The 17,793-nt window shown below is 42.5% G+C and overlaps 2 protein-coding genes across 2 annotated transcripts in view; one reads left to right on the top strand and one right to left on the bottom strand.

Moving 5' to 3' along the window:
• Nucleotides 1-17,793, bottom strand: part of LOC309646905 (uncharacterized protein) — a gene marked incomplete at its 3' end in the record, with an annotated part of 286,525 nt that overhangs the window by 30,068 nt on the left and 238,664 nt on the right. The window lies entirely within an intron of this gene.
• The window catches only part of LOC309646916 (uncharacterized protein), a 192,871-nt gene continuing 175,716 nt past the window's right edge, over nt 639-17,793 (top strand). The window contains exon 1 of the mRNA XM_082433759.1: nt 639-14,336. Within this exon, the coding sequence (XP_082289885.1) occupies nt 14,084-14,336 (253 nt within the window). The 5' untranslated portion in view covers nt 639-14,083. The remainder of the gene's footprint in view (nt 14,337-17,793) is intronic.

The following is a 17,793-nucleotide window of genomic DNA, read 5'->3' as shown; positions in this document are numbered from 1 at the left end:
AGAAGACCCTAAATTCAGTAAGTTTTGTTTACTAACACATAGAACTGTGTACTATACATCTCGGAAAGGTTGCTAGTTAAAAAAGGAAATTAAAAACTCTGAGAACTTGAACTATCCATAAATTTATTGACTCATCCCACATAACTGAGATCTTGTAGAAAGATGACAAATTTTAATGACTCTTAAGCAAGAAAAATACAACTTGATATGTAAGAAGGATTGTAGAATCCTCGGAGCTTTCTTCTTCTTTAGTATTTATTGCGCACGTGGAACAAATATCTTTAACATTTTAGTCCAGTGTGTGTTTCCTCACACCTGTGTCATTAAATGACAGTTTGCATTTGTACTTTATTTATATGCTTACTATAAAAGAGACATACTACTTTGTACCTTATTGGATAAATGGACTTTGTTTTCACACCCAACTTCACTTCTAAACCATGACCATCATAGGGAAGCAAGCCATCAGGTTCATCCCTAGCACCAAAGAGAAGGTAAAGGATGCTCAGATGTTGGAGGTAAGCTAGGGAGCCAACTGTCAATCCCAGGTTCCCTCTTTGGACAAGTTCTTCCCATCTGATAAGCATGCTTTCCTACAAGAGGCTGCATATGCTCCTTAAACTTGATCTATTCCCTCTGCTTTTTTTAAAAACAATCTTTGCTTCTCGCATTTCCATGTTCATTGTTAGTTTCTTCTTTCTTACTGATGATGTGGCTCCTAGTCATAGCTAATAATAAACTTCACCAATCTTTATTTTATTAATTTTTGCTTACTGTTTCTTCTAACACTCACTATAATTTTTATGATTATGATTATTACTAAAGTACCTGGTTAAATTTGACTGTGTACTGGTTATTAAAATAAAAAATTATTTGGTGAATTAGTTCAAAGCACAGGATGGTGATGTCTTCCTCTACAGAGAGTGTTACAGGTTGAGGCATGTCTGCCAAAATTTCACATGTTGAAATTCTGACCCCTAGCAACTCAGAATATGAACTTATTTGGAAATAGGGTCATTGTAGATGTAATTAGTTAAGAAGGGATCATACCGGAGTAGGGTCAGTCCCTAATACAGTGTGACTGATTTCCTTATAAAAGGGGGTCATTTGGACACAGATACACACACAGGGAGAACGTCATGAAAAGATTGGAGTTATGCTATCGCAATCAAGGAGCTACCAGAAGCTAGGAGAGAAGCCTTCCCTAGAACTTTCAGAGAAAGGACAGCCCTGCCAACACCTTGATCTCAGAATTCTAGCCACCAGAACTGTGAGATAATAAATTTCTGTTGTTTGTGGCTCTTTGTCACGGTGGCCTCAGCAAACTATTACTACAGAAGGTGTGCTTTGCTTGCACTTAGGCTGAGGATGAAGAAAGCCTTGCCTTTGGGTAGCAAGGACAGCTTAAGCTTAGAAGTTGATCTTCTTCAGGTCATTTAGAATCTCTCTTTCCCTCCTTCAACAACCTAGTAGAGACAGTTCCTGAGTCAGTAGTCAAAGACAAAAGCTGTTCAAGGGCAAAAGAACACAGCCACGGGAAGACCCTTCAACTCTGGATTTCGCACTGTTTTTCTGTTGCATGTTTACATGTCTGTGTTTACAATCTCAGGATATTAGTGAGTGTCTCTTTACCCTACACTACTCAGCTTGAGTTAAAATATGCTTTCATGAGAAGGCCCAGATACATTTATAGTTTAATGAGCCAAATAGCTCAGTTTCCTAAAGATAGGTCATTTGAAAAAAGGGTTCAATACACTTTTTCCAGCCAATTAAATATTTTTAAAAATAGCTCTTTAGTTAGACAGCTAAACTTAAATTTTCAGAGAGACAGTAAAAGCAGATTAATAAAGGAAACAAGCCTTTAACTATAATTAAATACTTTATTAATTGAAATTTAACTTACATTATTAACTAACTTAATTCTAGACTTTATCCTGGCTTGAGCAGAATATGTTTGCAAATTTGACTGACTTTCCCTAGTCATCAGGTGAGTTTCTTGGCTGCTTTTTTTCTACCTGTCATACATCATCCGTATCCAGTCATAAATGTCTACACGTATATTTCTTAGCACCAGATCTTGAACCAAAAGCAGAAATAATAGTGATACCTTATATGTGTAGAATGCCTTATAATACACAAAAGGCACTTTATGTAACAGAAGCTCTCTGGGACCACCTATACATACACAGTCTACTAGATGAAGAAAACTTTTCATTTATTTCTTGGCACGCTGGGGACCCATGGACAGTAGCCCCCCCACCAGCGGGCTGCTCACCGTTGTGTGCCACAATGGAGCAATTTCTACCAAGTTCTGTTTATGTTCAGAATTGCTTAAGTAGGTATTATAATTTAAATATTACATAAACCAGTGACATAGGAGAGCAAAAGAAAAGAGAATTGTATCTATAAAACCTAAGTCAGTATTTCGGAAGGACCAGAAAAGGCAAATCACATCAAAAATTAATTTCAAATTGGTCGTGGGACAAATATAAAATCGAGAAACAAATCTGGAAGAATTCAACCCAAGTTGCTTTCCAGATGTCTTCAGATGATTATTCTACCTTAAAGGTACAAACTAGAAATTATAAACAACACACTTTATGTGTGATTCATGAAGGAAAGAAAAGTCATCTCCAATCAGCAGAACCATGCTGACTGGACATTATCAGAATAATGTCCCCACCCGCCACCCCAAAGATGTCCACATCCTAATCTTCAGAACCTGGAAATAGGTTACCTCACATGGCCAAAGGGACCTTGCAGATTTGATTAAGTTAAGGATTTTGAGATGGAGAGATTATCCTGGTTTATTCATTTGGACCCAATGTGATCCCAAGGGTCCTTCTAAGTAAAACAGAGATAGGAGAGTCAGAGAAGGAGATCTGACGAGAGAAGCCAGGTTGGAGGGGTGATTGCTGGCTTTGCAGGTGGGAGGGGGCCATGAGCCAAGGAATGTGGGTGGCCCCTAGAAGCTGGAAAAGGCAAAAAACATTCTCCCCTGCAACCTCCAGAGGAGGCTTCCCTGCGGCTGTGGTGACACCTTGATTTTAGCCCAGTGAGATCCATTTTGGACTTCTGATCTCCAGAATTATAAGATAATGATTTTATGTCATTTTAAGCCACTACGCTTGTGATAATTTGTTAACAGCAGCAATAAGAAACTAATACACATAATTAAAGGAAACTTTTGGCTTTCCACATATGGGGAATAAGTGTATATTCATGTTTAAAAATAAAAATAAAATTATTGTAGTATGCATGTATCATTTTTAAATGATTTTTTAATTTACCTGACTTTTTAATTAATTGACCAACCACAGGCTCCAATTGCTATGAGAGAACAACTACTCTATACGGTATCACATTTTATCCACAGGAGTCTTGTGGAGTCCATTTCACAACTGCATTCAGAGTTCTAGTTTTGTGTCTGTCTTTGGTGACATGACTCAGGTGGAGAAAGTCATTTCAATTCTTTCTTATTTTCATTTATGAAAACTAGGGGCTTCTCTAACAGTGTATGATTTTAAAATTTTTCTCAAATTATCTGAAATATCTTCTCACCTGTTTAATTTGTAGCTGAAGCCCTTGGGTTTATCTGTGCTTTAGCTCTGATTTTATTCGAAATTAAGGTCCATGTGCTTTGCAGCTGCTGGCTGCCCCAACCAGGGAATTATGACGGAAATATTTGAAGGACACTGGAGTCAAGAGACCAGTATTTCAGACATGATTGACACTAACTAGCTGGGTGTCCTTTAACAAATCTTTTAATCTCTCCGGGACTTACTTTTCTCATTTACAAATTACGAAGTTGGAGTCAATAATTTTCTTTTTTAAAAATTTTATTTATTTATTTATTTATGGCTGTGTTGGGTCTTCGTTTCTGTGCGAGGGCTTTCTCTAGTTGCGGCGAGAGGGGGCCACTCTTAATCGCGGTGCGCGGGCCTCTCACTATCGCGGCCTCTCTTGTTGCGGAGCACAGGCTCCAGACGCGCAGGCTCAGTAGTTGTGGCTCACGGGCCCAGCCGCTCCGCGGCATGTGGGATCTTCCCAGACCAGGGCCCGAACCCGTGTCCCCTGCATTGGCAGGCAGATTCTCAACCACTGCGCCACCAGGGAAGCCCTGGAGTCAGTAATTTTTAAGGTCCTTTTTAGCTCTACAGTTCTATGATTCCCTAATTTTAATTCCAAAAAAAATCAGTTCTGAGGAATGTTGAATTTCTCTCCAAGGTGGGAAGAAAGATATTAAATGGCTCATAGGCTACCTATGTTCCTGTATATTCCCATGAGTCTCTTCTAAGGAATTGAAAGTCTTTGTTTAAGTCCTATAATGTGCCTTATTTCCCCCCTTAACATACAACCCTAAAGACTACATTGAGATACAAATTACTTTTCATTGGGATGACTCTGTCTCAGTCATGAATCTAGCCCATTCCTTTAGGCAGAGCAGGTTCCCATGTGTTAATGGACGTGGAGCTGACGACTGGGAGAGCTCCAGCATCTCACCCATTGGGGAGAATCGGACTTGAAGACAGATTGACTATAATATCACCTGGAAGTGCTGTGACCGGGGTAGAACCAAATGCAGAATAAGGGCAAGGGGGTAAGTGGTTAACCTCATCTGTAGTAGTGACAACAGCTTTTGGACCCGTGAGACGCATCCTGAAGGTGCTGAAAAAGCAAGCTTGGGGGTTGGGGAAGCATTTCAGGCAGAAAAAATAGCCTGTTCCAAGTGCAGAGGTGTGAAAGGCGTGGCCTGTTTTGGAAAAGGTGAAAATTACATGTTTAAATAGAGAGCAGGTGGGATAAAGGACTGGAAGTAGGTGGAAGAGAAGACAGAAAAGGTGCAGCCATTTAATTCCAAGCTAGAGGAGGCAAGGAGTAAACGGAGTCACATGGTGAAATGACACGATCAGATGTTATTTTGAGAGTTAATTCTGGCGGATATTGGGACTGTGCAGATTGGTGGGTGAGTCTTTGTGGAAGGAACGGGGAGACGAAACTTCAATAGATAATGAACACTGAACTACGACAGTGTTGTCTGGCATCCATTTCAGAAAAAGAATGCATTGGTTTTATAAATAGGTATCCTTTTCCAGAGCACTGCCCTCCAACCCAGGAGGGCTACCAGGTCACCGACTGAGTCTTGGTTTATTCTCCAGAGCAATGAAGAATATTTCACAATACAGAGCTCCTGACCATCACCACTGATAGCACAAAAATATATTTTAAAAACACGTGTAAACGGAATTTACAAGGATTCAACGGATTATAAAGTGGTTTCTTATCTCCTCTCAAGGCTATGAATACATTGCAAAAATCTAGGGCAGTTAGATACTGTATTTAAATTCAGATGTGATATTTACATATGTTTCTTACTCTTTTTATAAAGATCTGCCTTAGTGCAATTTAATCAGCTTTTGCAAGTTTATATACTGTGTGGATTGGGAGGTTGGTTTAAACTAAGCTGATAGTTTTAACCTGACTAAATTCTCCAGCCAACCTTACAGCAGAGAGAAGTATCAGAACCAGGTTTCACTACAAGTGACAGAAAATCCAAATAGCAATGTCTAAAAAAGATAGAAGTTTTGTCTCATGGATAAATAAACATGATAGGCAGCACAGAGCTGGGAGTAGGTAGAGCGGTCATCAGGAACTGAGGCTCCTTCTATTTTATTGCTCTACCAATCCTTAGCCCATATTTCCTCCTCATTGTCCAAAATGGCTGCTAGAGTGCCAAGCATCATTTCCTCCTTTGCCAGTAGGGAAGAGGAAAGAATGGAGACAGCTGTACCTCTTTAAGGACTTCTCAGAGTTCACTCCTGCTTACACACAATTAGAATATTTTTACACGGCAGCTACGTAGCTGAAAAATACAATCATTATCCCAGATGGCATTATTCTAATAATTGGACGGTCTATAACTAAGATGAGCTAAATATGCATTTAAAGATAACTATACTAGCAGTCTCTGTTGGAAGGAGACACTGGACAAAGTGTGATAATAATTGTAGGGCCAAAATTAATTGCTTCAGTAGTCTAAATAGCATTTAGTAACCAGTTAGTTCCACAAGTCAAAAAAAAAAAAAGTCTTAGTAGTTTGGGCACAGTTGCCTAAGAGGACCATCACCTGGGATACTGGGAACTGAGTGATTTAACCGCTCCAAGTTTCTTGTCTTGTTGAGATATGTATATGGAAAACTACTAAGTCAGTTTCTGTCTATCCATCTACCTATCTATATGGCATATATTTAAAAAAACATGACAGTGAGAAAGGTTGGTATGGTAGTTTATCTCCAAGATGGCTACCATCAATTCCTTCTCTCTGTATATACACAGATGGAAAACTCTTCAATTATTTGTAGTCTTTGGGGAAAAGAGAGATGATAGGTAATATATATTCTCTTGACTCTGGGCAGATAAATATTTTATATTGTTACATCACTCTCACATCCTTGCCAAACACTCACCAACCACTATCCTCCACATCACCCCCTCCTTCCAGACTGATGAACATCACACCCCGAAGCTCCCCCAGGTGTCCTGTGTCACACCCAGCTCTGCCCACTCCAAGGGGTAGCTGCTCCTCCCACACCATTTCCCTCCACTCTGTACTCTATTTACCCCCCAGGGAAAATCAAAAACTTATCTTAATAAATTGACCTGCAATTCTGGATTAAGAAGTACTCATGTTGGGTTGGCCATGCCTCTCTCTCAGAACACATGTAAGCTTGTGCCTGGCCTTGCACCCACCAGAAAGATGTTAGTGACTCAAATCAGAGACCCAGGAGGCTGGATAAAGGGTAAAGGACATGGCTTGGAGTATCAGGACCTCATAGTGATTTGAATAGTTTCCCGTGGGGTCAGGTGAGGCTCATTTATTCTTGAACATAGGCCTGGCAGGAGTGTAATACCCTGTATATTAGGTAGGCAACTATTAGAAATTTTAAAAAGGGAAGAAAAGTAGAACGTTGGATCCCCCAGACCACCCACCCCAGCTGGGGTCACATGGATCAAGATGAACCATCCAGCCAAGCCCTTCTCACATTCCTGACCCACAAAATTGTGAGCAAAATAAAATAAGTGTCTTAACTCCCTAAGGTCTGGCATAGATAGATAACTGGAAAAGTAGGTTAAAGAAAGACTGTAAAATAGGGAAATGTGGATGGACAATAAACAAGAGGTAAGATAAGGTTGAGGATTCAAAATGATCTGGAAAATTATGCAGTCATTGGTATGAAGCTGAATTTCAGTGAATGAAAAGGCCAGTGATAGGGACCCAAGTCCAAAAAGTGAAAGTAGGAAAACTAAAAGTAGGTTAACATAAAGAAGGACACACTCAAAAGGAAAACAAGAATCTTAGGAAAAGGGAGGCTTCAAATAGCACCACAAATCATCTGGACATACCCCAGAAGAATTGTGTATAATGCAAAAGAGGGATTTGGGGGGAAAAATCTCCTTGACATCATCATTCACATTCTATCAGTAATATCTATTTATTTGAGCATTCCTATGGGCTAAAGGCTGGTGATTTATAGATGGAAGGAACATAATTCTTGCCTTCATGGAGCTCATGAACATCTCATGTCTAATTTTTGTCCTAGAATGACAACATGGTAACCCCTCCCATTATGAAGAAATATTAGAACCTCTAGTTTGTAAGGGAATAAATAGTAACATCTCTGCACAGTAAATATGAAGCCATGCCTTTAAGAAAAGAAGACAAACATATTAAGAAACTAGAAAAGCCAGGCCTGGAGGCTACAGTCTGAAAACTGGAATGATGGTAACATAGGGCTATGCCTCCCAGGAAACCTAGTAAAGGTTTGTCTGTAATTGATGGTGAGGTTTTGGAACACTGGGTATATATGGAAGTTACTCAAGGAGCTGGAGCGGAGCCTGCTACTGCTTTTTTGAAAAAGGAAAGAGGGTTTTAAACAAGAAGCACACAAGTATATCTTGCTTCCTGCATTCCTGAAAAATCTTAAATAATTGGACTCTGCTATAAAACCCCCAAAATATTTGTTGTCTAGAATCTCAGAGTAAATTTTACAGAGTATTGTTAAGAAAGCAAAAGCTCCCCAGACATGCGTGCCTTCATTTTTTTTTAAAACATTGATTTGGATCTTCACACTCAAAATTAAATTTGCTGAAAGTGGACTCTTCCCATATAGCAATGTAATGGGGAGAAGAATCGATTTTTTAAAACGTCAAGATTTACATCAACAGTAAAGAATATTGTGTCTCCCTTAGATACAATCACTGACGTTTCTACTCATTTGGTAGTTTTAGCCAGTTTCTTGTAGAGACTGTATTTTTCCTTCCCTCTCGATCCGCCTAATCTGTTCTATAAACTTTGGTTCACTCTCGCCTTACCACTCACTCCATCCATTGCTGCATCCCTTTACCTGTGGCATTTTACACTTGAGGCCAACTGTGAATGGTTGACGACAAAAGGACTGCTAATCGCACCAATTAAGAGGTGTGACTGTCACCCATTACCTATCAGCTTTGTTACTGAACATGCTAATTAGTAATCATACAGGTGCAGGCGTTTAAGTTCATCAAGGTTAACACTGCCACACAGCTTTGTTTTGGCTGTTTGTTTAAATATTGAAAAGTCATGGGTAAAGGGCTGGTTTCTGGTGAAGAATGAACAGATGTCATTGCTATACTTTCTCAGATCTTTAGACTGACTTACAGCAATAAAAGTGACCTGCCGAGAAGTGATTCTCTGTGGTCAGTTTATGAAAGGACAGGTGTTTTGGGTTATCTTTCCCTCATGAAGGAGCAGGGAAGTTGTCTTTATGTCACAGGACTCTGGAACTCCACTGGAAGGTCAGCTGAGGGCATTATACTAGAAGCCTGTAGTTATTTAAGGATTTTCTGAAAGCCCAGAGTTTCTACATATTAGTCTCTTTCTGAAAGCTAAACTCATATCATTGAATAGTGTTATAGATACATCCTCTAGACGTCCCTTTAGAAATTTTTGATAGAACACCTGGAGGAGGGAATCTGTTTCAGAATCCCATACCCTCAATTTGACAGAAACCAAGGAATCATCCTGACCAGCTTCTAATTAGGGAAGATAACAAAAATTCATTCTACGGAGGGGACTACTGAGGTCCGAGACATTTCACGACTTGCCCAGGGCCATTAAGCCAAGATGAACCTCGATTTGCAGAATGAGATAGATTTGGGGAAGAGCTAACCTTCCATTTTTCTCTAGCAGAATGAGTAATTCCTATGAGGAGCTGGTAATTTTTAGCTTGTTCTCAAGCCTACTGAAATATCTTTGCTCTTTCCATGCATCTGTAAGAGCAACTGTTGTTTTCAGTCATTCAGGGGGAAAGTGTGTGGTGAGGGCCTCTTCTATTTTTGTGGTAGACGCCACAACAAATAAAGAACGTCTCTCTGGAACCTAAGCTGCAAGGTTTGGAGAACTGCTGTGTGATGGTAAAACTAGTTGATCGGTTTGAGATCAGCGCCCAAACCATGTTTGAGGGAATCCATTGATCCAGCCCAGGATGAGGAGTGGCCCCCTTGCTCTTACTCAGGATGGGCCTCACTTGTTACCTGACTTACAGCAAGGGGTAAAGTGGAGGTACGAATGGGTGAAAGTCCAGGACTCTGGGCTGCCCTTCTCTCTCAACACAGGGGATAAACCCGAACCTTAACCCACTTTAAACAAACAAATGCACTCCAAATTCTTAGCATGTGCCTGGTACATTGTAAATGCACCAGAAATGGAAGTCTTTATTGTTAGACGCTTACTTGCCTCTGGGTACATTTGCATCTTATATTTATTAACCATGAAACAGCTAACATTTCCATTGGACTTCAGCCTTTTCTTTTTCATGAAGCTGGGGACTCTTTTCTTCCCTCCATCTTGCATTTAAATTTAATTTTTGGCTTCTTGTTGTTGTTTTACCAAGACATGAAATATTCAGTATAGAAAAGTATAAAAATACATGTCTTTCAATAAAAAGCTTATAATCATAGCTCTCAGCGATAATTACTATTAACACTTTGGTATATAGCTTCAAGGATTATATTCTATACATGCATAAACATTTAAAAAATTAAAATGGAAATGATGCAAGTTAGCTTGGAAAATTTATTTTCATTTATTATTATATTTAAACCATTTTCTTTAAATATACCTATTTATTTCCATCATAATTTTTGTTAACTGAATAATATTTCCTTTTGTGGATTTTCCATAATTTAACACAGTCTCTATTTTAGTATATATTGGTTGCTTCTGATTTTTCATAATTAAAAAAATACTGCTGTGAGTATCCTTGTGGCTAAGCTTTTTAGATAAATTCTTAGAAGTAGAATTTTGGGGTTAATACACACGTAGTAGTATCTACTGCTGCACAGCAAATTACTGAAACTTAACAGCTTAAAACAACACACTTTTAGGATCTCAATTGCTATATGTTAAGAGTCTGGGCATAACTTAGCTGGTCCCTCTTCAAGGTGTCAGTCATCATTTGGGGCTGAGGTCTGCTCTGAGGCTATCCTGGAAAACATCCACTTCCAAACTCAAGTTGTTGGAAGAATCCATTTCCTTGCTGTTGTAGGACTGAAAGCTTCATTTTCTTGCTTGCAATAGGCTAGAGGGTACCTTCAGCTCCTAGAGATAGCCTGAAAGTTCATTGCTATGTGGCCTCCCAACATAGGCAGCCCACAACACGGTGGCTTGCTTCTTCAAGCCAGCAAGGGAGAGAGGAAAATACTCCAGCAAGTAGTGTTACAATCTTATGTAACGTAATCATGTAATCACATATATCCTGCTTCGTTTGCAGTATTCTATTGGCTAGACATAAGTCACAGGTTCCATGATACGCCAGGGAAGAGCATGACTGAAGGGCGTGAATACCAGGAAGCAGGGTCATGAGGGCCATCCTAAGGACCTGCCCACAATAATCCGTGTTTAAAACTTTCGATGGATATAACCAAACTTCAAATATATCGCTATTAGTACAGAATTAGTGTGCACTTTTCCCTACCACATTGACCAGTTGGTAGGAAGTAAATTGCCAATTTGATTGGAAAAAAGACATATTTTAATTTGAATATATTTGTTTATGAAGACAAATACATTCTTATGTTCTTTGGTTATTTGCATACTTCACTTCTGAAAATTGCTTTCCATGTTCTTTGGGTAGAGTATTAATATTTTTCATTGTTACACTTGTTGCAAGTATTTCCCCCCTATATCTGTTGGTCTTTGTATTTGGGGCATATTATTTAGGAATGTGGCTTATTTATTTTATTGTAGTCAAATCAGACATTCTTAACCTTATTGATATTCTCTTTACCACCATGTAGAGTGTTTTCCTGCCCCAGGATTACATAAATATTCTAAAATGTGGAATCTAAAAAATAATACAAGTGAATCCACACACAAAACAGAAACAGGCTCTCAGACGTAGAAAACAAACCTGTGGCTACCAAAAGTGAAATGGAGGAGGGAGAGGGATAAATTAGGAGTATGGGATTAACAAACTACTATACATGAAATAGATAAACAATAAGGATTTACTGTGTAACACAAAGATATTCAATATCTTGTAATAACCTGTAATGGAAAGTAATCTGAAAAAAAAAAACATATTTTAACTGAATCACTTTGCTGTACATCTGAAACTGACACAATATTGTAAATCAACCATACTTCAATTTAAAAAGTTATAAAGTAATTTTATGGTTATTTAAAAGTTTACATTTAATCTCTCTGATATTGATTTGGTATAAATATAAAACAGAGATGATTTATTATTATTTATTTATTTTAACCAGAAATGGTGGGTAAATTTCAGCTAGAAGAAGTGGTTAGAAACTGATTAAGACTAAAAAGCTTGAAGGATCTGAAGCCATGAATTGGGACTCGTAGAATTTGTAGCATCATGAGGGGCACATAGAACAGATGTTTATTTAGGAAGCGGGAACTTAGGTTATTCCTGTGGTAGCTGTCTGCTCTGTATACTTGTTAAGGTCCCTCTGGTGTGCCATGAGTTTACTTTTTGTCTGAGAATGTAGTAGAGGGGTACTGTAATCCATCCCAGGGTAGTCACTGTGAGGTCAATCTGACAAAGTGTGGAAGACCTTCCACGGGTCCCCTTCTTTCCCGGTGTGGCAGAAGTGGCTAACTGATCCACAAAGTGAATTCTCCTCTTCTTCCTCTTAATAATAAAACCTCTTGAGTTGGAGCAGGGCTCGTGAACTTTGTATGGTCAGGCCCCATAAGAAGGCTGCTCTCTTGCTTTCTGTACATCCACTGCCTGACCTGGCCCTGCCTCCCCTCCTAAGCTGAAGGTTTAATCAGTAACTGCCTGCTTGATTGCCAGACCCCTAGCTAATGATCTATTAGTTCTATTCCTCAGACCAGAATGGCTCCAGTATGTTCGGTCATCAACAGGAAATATCGGCCCTCGCAAGGGTTGTTAACTCAAAGATCTTTGCGGGGTGCGTTCCTTCAAGCAGTGCCCCTGGCAACCAAGGAGCCCTTCTGACACCATGCTCCCTTATGGTTGATAGCCTCCGCCTCCCCTGTGTAGTGAAGATTGCTGCCCTGTCCTGCCTGCGCATGGGCCGTACACGGTGGGGTGTTGTTCCGGGACCTTTGCCTCTGACTTGTAAGATTCCCTGGCCAGTAAATCACAGGTGTCTCTGCTGCTGACTCCGGGCTCCTTCTTCCGTCTCGCAGCTGGGCAACTGCAAGGACTGCAGGACTGTGGTGCACAGCCCAACAAACGTCTACATTTCCCAACTTCTTTTGCAGCTAGTCACGGCCCTGTGACTGAGATCAGGCCAATGGGAAATGAGTGAAAGTGAAGGGTACAGTTTCTTGATCATATACTTAAAAAGGCTTTTTCCCTTTTCTCTTGCTCTGGAACTTGCATTTGCAGGAGATTCAGCTTTGACCGTGAAGGCAAAGACAACACTGCAGAGTGTGGTTCTCACTGTGGGGTTTCCAAACCACCCGTATCACCATCACATGAGTACTTGTTAGAAATGCAGATGCTTGGGTCCCACTCTGACCTACTAAATCAGAAACTTTGGGGTGGGCTCAGAAAGCCCTCCACGTGATTCTGATGCTCTAAAGCAGGGACTATGGCAGCTGGCTTTTGTATGGTCTTTGAGTGAGCCAAGAATAGTTTTCATATTTTTAATGAGTTGCAACAATCCACAACAACAAAAGAAAAACAAAAGCAAAGAAGAATATATAATTGAGATTACATGTGAGATGCAAAGACTAAAATATTTACTATACTGTCCTTTACAGAAACAGTTTACCAACCTCTGCATTAAAGTTTGAGAACTACTGCCATAGCAGTTAGTACCAATCAATGAGTGGGAAGGAGCTTAGGTCCCTGAATAACTTTGTGGAGCAGACCTGCTCTGTTGATCTGGTCTGTTCATCTCCGGACTGCTAAGCAAAGGAAAAATAAGCTTCTGTCTTATGTGAGCCTCATTATGTGAGGTCTTATGTTAGAGCCGCTGAGCCCATGCCCTAACTAATGGGACAGGTAAGAAGAAGCTGCTATATAATACATTGATTTCCCTTTGCACACCTCCCCGTTAGCCAGTGGTCTGTGGTTTGCTCTTAGTTTCCCACATCACATCTCTCCTGGTGGCTGTCTTCAAAGATTCAGATGTTTGATTCGTCTAATAGTCTTCCACATAATTGCAGCCCCAGAGGCTCAGAAAAGTTTACTGGAGCTTCAAGGTCAAGGTCAACTTGGCTTAAATGTTTTCCACGGAAATAATTCCTTCAAAACAATCAGTAATCTTACAGTCAGTAGTCTTGTACTTCCATAGCCTTATTTTGATATACTGAGTTAGAATGCTTGGTGTGTCAGCATTGAACAAACGATGGTGACCCCATCCTCTGGCTTGCAAGAATTCATCCTTGTTTGAAATGGTACATTGAGGGGCATCCCTTCCTAACAGATGGGATTGGATGGTGATAGGTCCGCGGCTGTGGGCTGTGGGGTTTCTTTGTAAGAGGGCAGTTATGATTTAGGCCAGACACAGAAGACGATTGCAGTTAGGGAGGTCACTGAGAAGGTAAATGACCTTGAAAAGAGAGGGATCTGTGTTCCCGGCTATCCGTGTTCCCAACCATCCCGGCCCCAAGGGGAGATGGTGCATTGGAGACTCAGTCTCAGGAAGCGTATCAGAGGGGAAGGAAGAGAGAGGGTGGTTTCCAACGACAAAGTTCAGTTGGCAAAGGCAGCTCTTCTCTGAGTCCCTCTGGAGGGGAAGACCCCAAACAGCGAGCACGGCGCCACAGCCTGATTTCCAGCGGGAGCACTGCGCCCCAGGTAGGGCGCGGCACGCAGGAACAGAGCTCGGGTTTGGGGTACCGTGGTGCGATGCGGGGTGCGCGGGCTGGAAGAAGGGGTCGGGATCGCGGGCTTCGCCGCGCTCGGTCAGCGCGCAGTGACCACAGGCTCGCTCGTGGCATTCTGTGCGCAGTAGTGAAGCCTGGCGAGAGGTCTCCGTCTGGCCCAGAGCCGGCTGTCGTCCTAAAAATGCAAACCATCGCCTCGGGCCGTGGAATCTGGAACCGGCGGAGGACAGAGGCTCCGGCTGGGCGCCCCGCTGCTCGCCCTCCCTTCAGCACTGGCGACTTGGACGTAGGAAGCTGGTCTTTACCCTTGTACATAAGGACACAGAAGAAAGGGATTTCTTTTCTTTTGAGGAGTCCCAGAGGCCAGTGGTTTTATCGCGACTTTTTGCTGAGCTGATATTAAAGACGGGGGAGAGGGGATGCCAACCACCAATCCTCACGTCCCCGTGTGTTTTCTCATGCAAAATAAGCCCTTTGAACTTGAAAGCTGCATTCGCGCCCGGTTCCCCAGTGCCCCCTGCCCCGCCTCCATCCCCTTTGTTTTCTCTGGAGTGTAGGCGAGTCAATTCGCAGCCTCCCCGCCAGTCTTTTTTCGAGGATGGCTCGTTAATAGTCGGTGGGCCGGGCGGACGCTGGGTTTGCCAGCCCCGGGGCCGCGGCCGCCGCAGACCCCCCGCCCCGCGTTAGGTAAGCCCGGCCTGGAGGGCTCCCCCGGGTGGCTCGCGGCGCGGCTCCCGAGGCGGCACCGAGATCCCGACGCGCTGGAACCAGGCCGGGTCTCCAGCAGCTCTGCCTGGGCCCCGGTCGGCCGTGCAAACGGGCTTGGCCCTTTCTGCAGCGCTTGTTTGTTTGTGGCTTGTTTTTGTTTTGAAATGTTGCCTTCGTGCTTCCCAGGCAGCCTGCCGGTCCCGAGGCTGCAGAGACATCCTTGACTCGGGAACGGCGATGTCGGGGACCGAGCTCGTCCCCTGCCTCTGGGGGTCTTTGTTGCTCGCTGCTCACGTTTCAGAAATCCGCCTCCTCCCGCTCGTCAGTCTCCTTGGAAGCAAACGCTGAAGTTGGGGAGGGGGGGAAAGCACTTTTCCTTGTGTTTTTAAGCATCAATTATTTCTATGGAATTCTTGACAGACAACAAAGGATTAAAAAAAAAAAAAAAACAACTGTCGATTTTCTGCTGTCAAGGAAACAGGCTGTTCTCCCCATTTCAGGCTCCCTTGGTAAACGTGGTGAAAACTTAAGAGGTGACGACCATAGTCTCTCAGAGAACTCACCTGGAGTTGTTTCTAGAGCTTCCGTACGCGGGGGGAGAGCCTGGGGGAACCCAGGACTGTGGATCCTAGCTCTCTGGCGAACGCCCCTGGTTTTCTGGAAGGCCTGGGGAGAGGGGCGGAGCCAGGAGGGCCTTCCCACCGAGGATGGCCTCCTGCGCCCCGGGAATCAGTGGCAGGAAGGCGCGGCTCCAGGTCTGTGGGCCGCAGGCAGCGGGGCGCGGGGGAGTGGAGGGTAGAGCCCACCCAGTGTGCTGCCCCCGTCGGGTTGCAAGTTCTGATAGCACGGAACCCCTTCGTTCTTTGTACTTCTCTGTCTTCGTTTTGCACATTTCCCCCTTTACTCGCCGTTGCCTAATTGCTCATCACCTTCCTTAAAATTCTACCTTCCAGGCAAATTCAGCAGGTGGTCCCCGCTTTTTCTCCTCCCTGTGCTCGGATCCCCACTGACTGTCTTTTCCTGGTTAAGAGCCAATCTACCCCAGGAACCACCCTGACTTCAGTATAATTTAATAAACTTGAACGGTGACCACGCTGGTAGTACTCTGTCTTGTTTAGAGTGATGTTAACTGTTTTCTTACTGGACCCGGTTAAAGGTAATTCGCAAATTCAGACCCACGGAATGGAGGTGCGGTCCCAGTGGCCCGGCCCAAGTCACAAATCTAAACCTAAGTCCGCTGGCGCTTGTTGAAAATACCTCAGTGTCAAGGAAACTATCACACACCAATCACCATCTTCCCACTCAGCTTTAGCGAGCTCACCTCGCCCTAGAAAACAGGACCTGCCGGTCTCAGAAGGAAATCCCCGACCTCGCAGCCAGTCGGGCCCTGTTTCCATGTTGCTGCTTCTAACCTCGGCAAAACTCACTCTAGCTCGGCATCCCTGGGCAAGAGTGCTTCGCTGCTTGTGAGGCTCTGTACTCCCCAGTCTCTGGATTGTTCCCCGTTGAATAAAGGATATCCAACTCGTTACTAAATTGTGTTATTGTTGTCATTTGACAGCCCTCACAGCAACCCTGTGAGGCAGGGATTTTCTAGCTCATTCTCAAGGAAGGCAGTTAAAGCCCGAGCAGATTGTGAATTTGCCCCTCCCTCTTGATCCTGCTGCTTCTCCACTCCCAGGCACCTGCCGGGCAACTAGGCTCTGTTCACAGATGCACAAGGCTTATCCTCTATTTTTGTGAAGCCTGTAAACCAGCAGATAACCTGTGATGTGCAGGAAAAAAAATGTAATTCAAGATAGAATTGTATTCGCATGAAAAGAATATGAACAAAGTACTATACTGTTTCAGAATAGGGAGAAATTCTTTTTGGTGGAAGGATCACATAGAGCGGTTGGTTAAAGACATGGTCTTTAGCATCCTAAGGCCCCGGGCTAAAATCAGCCTCACTATTTGCTGGATGCTGTCATGGGACAAATTATTTAACCTCTCCGAGTTTTAGATTTATCATCTGTAAAACTGGGTTTGTTATACTTATAGCACTTCCATGGGATTAAATGAGATAACGTATGGAAGTCTCAGGGCCTAGCACAGAGTGAGAACTCCACAAATGGTAGTAATTATTGGAATTCTCTGCATGCCTAGGATTTTGACAGCTAGAGATGGGATGGATGATGGCATTTCTTTTCTTTTTTTCTGAGTGTGATAGAAAGAATTTTAAGAAGGGGTAACCAGGTCACATTTACATTTTATATAAATCACTTTCTGACATTTTTGTAGTCCTAAAATTGCACTGAGTGATACAAGTTGCTTGCAAAGAAGGTAATTACCATGATAGTTTACAGTTTGACCAGTACTTTACAAAGCACTACCACAACTTCTCTACAACAGTGTGAATAGAAATTTCTGTCTATCCTGCTCAAGACTTCTTTCTTTGAGACCATCCTGGGTGTCACATTTGCCTAGCACTTACAGTATCCTAGGCATTGCTTCCAGCACTTTTACATTTTAAGTCAATTAATCTGTACTGCATTTCCTCGAAGAAGGTCCCGTCATTATCCTACATTTGAGGGAATTGAGGCACAGAGAAGCTAAGTAACTTGCCCAAGGTTTCACAGCATGTGCTGGACCTCTGCATGGCACTGTTCCCAGGAAATTGAGCATCCCCTGGTTGTGTGCTCTGCATTCTCCAGTTGCCCTTCTCTGATTCCTTCCACCTT

Source organism: Balaenoptera physalus, assembly GCF_965194825.1.
Source record: "Balaenoptera physalus genome assembly, chromosome: 17".
NCBI classification, from domain to species: Eukaryota; Metazoa; Chordata; class Mammalia; order Artiodactyla; family Balaenopteridae; genus Balaenoptera; species Balaenoptera physalus.
This window is presented reverse-complemented; position numbering and strand designations above follow the sequence as displayed.